This window comes from Malania oleifera, chromosome 10 (genome assembly GCF_029873635.1).
Source record: "Malania oleifera isolate guangnan ecotype guangnan chromosome 10, ASM2987363v1, whole genome shotgun sequence".
Taxonomy (NCBI): domain Eukaryota; kingdom Viridiplantae; phylum Streptophyta; class Magnoliopsida; order Santalales; family Ximeniaceae; genus Malania; species Malania oleifera.
This window is the reverse complement of record NC_080426.1, coordinates 5,454,162-5,461,779: the sequence shown is the minus strand read 5'-3', so window position 1 is coordinate 5,461,779 and position 7,618 is coordinate 5,454,162. Positions and strand designations below refer to the sequence as shown.

Here is a 7,618-nt window from a genome sequence, read left to right as displayed (position 1 = left end):
TCTCTTTAGGTGTTTCCTTCAGTGGGAGCTATTGTATTACTTCAATATTAACATTTCTTAAAAAAATAAACCCGTTAACCTCGTGTTATATGTTAGAAATTAGTGCATCTCCTCTGCACACACCTTTTAGCGCTAGATGTAGCAGCCCTCACACCAAACACAGTGGGCTTGACTCGCCTGACCCCATAATGTTGCACAAAAAATATTTTAAGAAAAAAAAAAGGGGAAGGAAAAGCAGACAAAACTACGACAGCGCAAATAGAGCAAAAAGGTGAGAGGGAAGGGCCTTTTTCTTTTCCCAGAACAGCCACGATGAGAAACACAACCCACAGAGAATATTAAAAAAGAAATACTACATTGCCAGCTCAAAACATTCAAAATAACAAAAAAAACACAAGATTTCGTTAAATGGCAGCTGGACTCGAGGTAATTACATTTAAGAACCAAAACCTACAGCCCATATCTACATTTTCACAACAAAAACAGACAAAAGGCCAGAGACAAAAGCTATGACTTACAGAGTATTACATATATATCCATAAAATTCAATCAATCCCTTCTCTCCTCATCTGCACTCGGTCCACCAGTGCCTCCAGACCCCTCCGTCTGGTTCTCCCTATCTTCATGGCCGCTGCATCTCTTGACTACGCTACCTGCTGCTACAGATCTCACAGATAATGAGGCCAACCCCATTGCTGCAATGCTGCTGGCTAGGGCACCAACATCTCTGGTTCCATTGTAGAGACCCCGGCTTCCAGTAACCAACACACTTTGTTTTTCATCAGAGTTTGTTAGAACTGCAGGTAACACATCCATTAACTGTGGGCTACTCTGGTTGGAACCACTGATGAGCAGCCGTAGAGTCTCTCTAGCACCCTTCTCCACCACAGATTCAGCCTCTGGAATCAATGGGTTCACAATTTTAGGGTGCAAAGGAGGCATGCTTGTTGAAATGGAAGGCCCAGCACTCACCAGATACCCTTGGCCAGCGGAGCAAACATCAATAACTGGAACATGAACAATGGGGTCACACATCAAAGGTGTGAAGGTCGGAATCTGCTGTGCACTATGGGTGGTGAAAGGCAATCGAACCAATGGTTCAGGAAGGAAAGCTGGAAAATCTACCACTGAAGGAATCTTGGACAAATCAAGGGTTGGCATTGACGTTAACATGCTAGAGGGTCCAGTGGCGGGTAACAAAGATGAAAGTGGCGGCAGAGATGGCTCAGGTGATATAGAGTGCTGCGGAGGTGCTACAGTGTATTGCAGTGTTGATGCAATTGGTGGGCACCAACAATAGTAAGGAGAAAAAAATGATGAACCAGGAGGAGGATGTGGAGGTACTGGGCTCATAGCAATTGAAACAGCAGATGCCCTTAAAGATTCCAGGAAACTTGTAGACAGGGGACCAGTTCCAGTTACTCCAGCAGGTTTGTCCTTTCCAGACTCCAAAGAACTAGTTGCAGCCACGGTGATGGATGTAAAAACAGGTTCATTGTCAGTAGCTGAGAGATGGCCATCCCCACGACGTCTTAACTTCTCTCTAGCAGCACTTCTCAAGGAAGACAAACTTCTAGGAAGGCCTTCTTTAAATGAACTAGATCTTGGACTGAGGCTACCTTGATATGGTGAATTTGCCTTCACTGCTTGAGTTCCATTGTGTCGGGAGCGCAATGACTTAGATGATACGGACAGTAAATGGGCATTTCGAGTCGATTCAGAATGTTCAAGTGTAATATCGAGGGAAATGGTTTCTGCAGTTGTCGAACTTGCTTGAGGATTCTTCACCGTCGAACCAACAAGATAGGCACGGAGATGAGTTGCAAAGCAGTCAAGCCGTGCCTCACTGATTCCTGTCAGTTCAGAAAGGGATGGCTTCCTCTCAAGTATATCCTTCATCTATTCAACCAAGAAAATATAGATATAATTTAGATACAATACCTTTTCAAGTCTCCATTGAGCTCATAAAAGTTATAAACTATATACCTCATCTTAAACTACACACACACACACACACACACACACACACCCCCCAAAGGTTAAGACTAAATATTTCTAATGGAATTTCCTCCTCCAACCATTACATACTGATTATTCGGCAATCATACATACCTTAGAAAGCAACTCAATCCCTAAGAGCTTTGATTTCTCTGAACACCAAAAGTAAAAAACTTCACCACCAGGGACCTTTATGAGAAAAGATCGACCAGAACTTTCAGCTAGAATTCCTTCAATTGCTACAGCAGAGCACTGGCCATTGCTTAAAGTAGACAATCTCTCTGTGCAACCATCATCCCCAACAAATGAAATGCGTAAATCAGATGTCGGCAAGAGTGTCAGATTTAAACTTCCCCTGTTACAATATTGATCAAAAAAATTTAGACGCATAAAACACAGAATTACATGCAAAATGAAATGCAACAAAAAAACAAAAACTAATTATGATCATTATAAATCTACATTGCTATCAATATGTAAATTATTTAATTCCACTTATCAAGGAACATTATCTTTAACATAAATTTCAACAGCTGTGAAGAAATAACCTACTTCCATCTCTTTGGTTTTCCCAAGTAATACAATTATGAGTTTGTATCTAAGAAGCCTCATTCAGTACATACCAAAAAAGGGTTCTTGTTGAATTGTAAAAAAATATATTCCTACATGTAAACAAAGATGTCCAAGGGCTAAGAAGGCAGCATAAGGCCCAGAATTAGCTGAAAACAAGGACTGAACCAAAATATTTTTTCCCTGCTCAGCATAAATTTTAAACTCTAAACCCTTGAACTCTATATTTTAAATTTTGAACCCCTAATTTTACTATTTTACTGGGATACACAAACCATGCTCTACAAAACATTATCGAGCTTAAAAATTAGGTGCCTCATGAAACATCTCTTGCTAAGATGTCATGACACATCTCGCTTGCCTTCTACACCCATTGTCCAAATATTCATTAAGCAGGCCTGGACACATCTCACCTGCCTTCTACACCTATTGTCCAGATATTCGTTAAGGCAGGCCTGGACACACCTCACTCGCTTTCTGCAACTATTGTCAAAATACTAGTTAAGTAGGCCTCTCAAGACAAATCTCACTTGCCTTCTACAACTATTGTCAAGATACTGTTTAACAAACATTCATAAAAATTCACTAAACAGTATATCCACAGGATATGTAAGCAAAAGACATGATAGAAATCAACTTACAATGAACTATGATTTGTTCTTAAGCTAGTGATCAAGGTAAAAAATTATAGTTACATAATAGTAACACACTATCTGTTTCTACAAAATAAAATGCAAGTTACCAGTGAACTTAGAACTAAAAACAAATTTACTTCTTGTTATCCAATTATCATCATGTTTATAATTATGAATTTCCTAGTTCCCACATCCATTGTATCCAGCAGCAATCACCACTCTAAAGGGAACTCTTGATTGAAACGGATGTGTCATTGGATGGATCATCCCACAACATAACATGCACAAAGAATATACAAGATATCCAACAATCTTGATAATTGTTAAAAGGGGGGAGGGAGAGAGAGAGAGAGAGAGAGAGAGGGGTACACTTGAACAAAACAAAGACAGCAACCAAATGTAATATACATAGTGCACAGAGAGAGAGAGAGAGAGAGAGAGAGAGGGGGGGAAGGGATGTACAATTGAACACAACAAAAGATGAAGAGCAGGCAGAAGTAATATAAGTAGTGCAGGAGAATTCATTTTCAATTCAACACACGATGGCAAAGCATCATGATAAAGAAACAAACAATTACACAATATTATATGAATATTTAAACACAACTATACAAGACCTCACACGCTCAGTTCCTAAATAAACAGTTCCTAAATAAAATAAGAGGTTGATCCTATGTAACCAAAGAAATAATAGGTGATCTAAAAAAGAGTAGCAAACTATATAATGGTAGGATTATGAAACTACCTTTACTTCTTCTTAGAGATCATAATAGAATACGCCCACTTTACCTACAAGCCAAAAGACATATTTATTTGGGAGGATGAACATATTCACCATCAACAAGCTAAAATATATAATCCTGCACTTCATCAATGAGCTGAAATATATAAACTTGCACTTCCTACTAAAATTAATATATATATATATATATATATATATATATATACTTGTTAACCACATTATACTTAAATGTCAACCATGTGTCAATTTGACAAGTCAACATAAACTCTCAATAAAAATACTACAATTGAAGTGTCTTAAAGCTGTTGAAACTAAAGGAAATCCAGTTAGTCATCAAATAATTCACAAAAAGACGCTCAATGAACGTGAACAAGCAGTATTAAGAGAATCCACAACTATGGACAACAAAAGCGCACACAAAAAAATCTCAAAGTTGCAGCAAAATTGGAATCAGGTATACATCTTAAATACATCAAGATTTTGAGTAACTCACTGTTGCTCATTTTCAATCATAACCAATATGACAAGATATACTAATCATTACACCAACCTTCCTGGTGTCACCCCACGTCAAAAAGCACCTCCTAGCTATGAACAGTCTCATACCAAGACGTAGTGGTCTAAGAAATCCAGCATGGAGTACCGGTCATGAGATTGTTAAGTTGAACAAATACGTCTGCAATGCATATACAAGGCACTGAATATATGCACCCTACGCAACTTTGAGGATTAAGAAAATGAATAAACCCTATACTTATGAAACCAAAAAATGAAGATGGTCATAAACACAGAATGCATTGCAGGAAATCACAGTGTTGTCGATGAAGCTAAATAGATTGTCAAGTGGTCACGTGAAAACAAATAAACATCACACATTTGTTACATGGAAGTGACAGTATCTTTTATCAACATGAACGCAGCAATTATAAATGTAACTTAACCCACCCCTCCAAAATAAATAAATAAATAAATATAACAAAACAAATAGCAAAACCAGGCCTCCTCACCTTTCCCCCAAAATATATATAAATATACATAGAACACCCATCCACATGTTGAGAGAAGTCCCAATACCCCGAAAATGCATCAGGGAAACCTTTTCTTCAATGAAAAATATAATCCAATACTAGGAAAAGTGATTTGAGGCAATACAAATAATTACACTATTTTTTCCGCAGCACACATACATCAAGGGTATAATGACATGATATGCAGGCATACATTGGTAGGGTCTTCTTAACGCACTAATATCAAATGATTATTTCCTTAACTACAAAACAAGCTAAGTAGACAAAAATGGATTTAATACGCTACATTAAAACAGGGTAGATCAGGTTTTTTATTAATTTATCAAAGAAATAGCATCATATCTTTCCTATAGAGCAGGGGTCACAAACTATTACAAGCCATAAAAGCTTCTATTAAATGAGTCCAAAACCCCAAGCACACAGAAGAATATGCAACCAGGGGCCAGAACACGCACGCACTCACTAGCACCCAACATAACAAGGGTTGTGAAATATCAACATGTACAAAATTGATGGGCAACATTTCAAATAGAAGACCATACACTACAAAAATTATAGCTTACAAATCCAAAGCTAAGACCCTGCCATCTCCACAAAGACACTGGCAAACACGTCAGATCCAAGTTCTGGCAATTACCTTGTGGCAGTCGGGCATAGGAGAGTCCCTTGCTTCATTATCTTTCCAACACGAATCGATACAAGAGGAATGCACAAGCATCTGGCTAGCATACCAACTTCCGATGCCTCGAAGTGCTGTAACAAATATAAATACAGAATACATAAATCAAACCGAAAAATCTAAACAACGAACAAAAATAAATTACAACTCTTGATAATTTTTTGGAGAGCAAAAACTAAATTTGTAAGCACAACAAACGAACAATCAAAAAATATTGTTCTACTTAATCATCGCATACACTTATTAGCACAGCTAAACTTGTGGATCGTACGTCTATTTTCCGACATAAAATTTAAAGAAAACATTGAAATTGATCTTACACCACACATACCTGATTCAGATGGGTCAGGAGTCGTTCTTCAGCCATACCGCTCGAAACATTGAGCTTCAGCAATGGCTTCAATCTCTCATCGGCGCGGCAAGCCCCCATTACCTGCAAATCCAGAGCCTGCAGCCACTGTATGACTCTATCTTCCTGCTGAAGCAACAGATCTCCATCTCCATCAACAAGAATATCCGTTGATCGCTCCGTTACCCCGATCTCATCACGAGAACCACCGTTCTCGCCAGATCGGACGCCCGACGCATCAGAATCAACAGAAACAACACCAAAGGACGACGAATCATGTGATCCTTCGCTGTTGGACCTATCAACGCGATCTGAGTCGCCGATCTTGCCGTTCTCATTAAAATCTTGCTTCTTAGGGCTAGTCATTCGCAAATCCCCTGAAATTATCTTCAGATGAACCCTAACTACCCGAACAGAAACCCAAGATCGATAACAAGACAGAGAGATTAACACAAACAAAAACCCAAGATCGATAACAAGACAGAGAGATTAACACAAAGAGAAAGAGAGAGAGAGAGAGAGAGAGAGAGAGAGAGAGGGGCGTGTAGAAATTGCAGACGGTGCAAATGGTTAGACAAAAGAGAGGAAGGCAATTAAAGAGGGACGGACAGATCCTCCGGACTTGAACGTGATTATGAACTAGGGGTTTTGGATGCGTTTCAAGTCCGGGGCGTGATCAGATAGGCGCCACGTCATCGTTAGGGCCAGCCCGCAACGAATCAATGCCAAGCGTAGTGCCACGTCATGATCTTTTGGCCCCAGCGCTCCGGTCAGTTGGGGAAGACGGGCAGCGGCGAGGCGACTTATGGAGCGTGCGGGCATTGGTTGGCGTGCGCTGGGGGAGGAGCAGGTTAACCGGGCAGAATGAAGAAAGTACAGACACCTTTACCAATTGACTGATTAAATTAAAGTCGCTATTCTCTTCAATTAATCGTGTGATTCGTGTTTAAAGTTAAATTGGTGACTAATTGTACAGGAAATTTCCGTGGATTTTTTTTTTTTGCTTACTCGCGCAGTTGGGAACAAAATATCTTTAGTGGTAGGCCCCCAACAATAATTCGCATAATTAAATAATAATAATTTAATACTTAAAAATTATTACCTTTATGTTTATGCCTATATTTATATTATGTCGGGTTAATTTTAATTAAACTTTTCCAAATATTTCTTCCGCATCCGATCTAAAATTTAATGAATTCTATATATACCTCTTCACTTGTTCTGATTAGCAAAAAGATTAAAAAAATAATTAGCAAATTTTCTCTGAAAATATTTATGTTCTTGTTGCTCATACTCTTGCAAATTTTTCAATGCATATCACTCATTCTCCTTACACTCTTGTTTGCAAAATTGTTTTTTAAGGAGATTCACTGTTCATTCTCTTAACTTTCAAACTAATTACAACTTGAAATGAGTGTGTTATTTATTGTTGTGTGTATTTTCATAAATCTATTTTGAGTTAAACTGTGACGCCCCGATTTTCATATCATTTCTTTTACTCTTCAATAAATAATAAATATTAATCAAACATTTGTCACGTCACAAACTCTGATACCATAACAATATAACCTGATCAAAAATAGGGTATCGGGTAATCAGTTCATTATATACACACAT

General features: G+C 38.3%; 1 protein-coding gene across 1 annotated transcript; it reads right to left on the bottom strand.

Annotated features, from left to right (window-relative positions):
- Window positions 1–336: 336 nt before the first annotated feature.
- LOC131167012 (uncharacterized) lies at window positions 337–6,851 on the bottom strand. The gene is made up of 4 exons (XM_058125733.1): window positions 5,984–6,851; window positions 5,611–5,726; window positions 2,113–2,353; window positions 337–1,899 (listed from the first exon to the last, which is right to left on the bottom strand). Exons 1-4 carry the CDS (start codon window positions 6,365–6,367, stop codon window positions 550–552), a joined length of 2,091 nt encoding a protein of 696 aa, XP_057981716.1. The 5' UTR covers window positions 6,368–6,851; the 3' UTR covers window positions 337–549.
- Window positions 6,852–7,618: the final 767 nt, after the last annotated feature.

Bases quoted from the DNA above. Each gene is read 5' to 3' on its own strand.
- LOC131167012 (XM_058125733.1), bottom strand. From the start codon at position 6,367: ATGACTAGCCCTAAGAAGCAAGATTTTAATGAGAACGGCAAGATCGGC. The intron at 5,727-5,983 runs GTATGTGTGGTG...TATTTGTTACAG, and splicing joins TCCTGACCCATCTGAATCAG to CACTTCGAGGCATCGGAAGT. The intron at 2,354-5,610 runs GTAATTGCCAGA...ATATTGTAACAG, and splicing joins CTATGCCCGACTGCCACAAG to GGGAAGTTTAAATCTGACAC.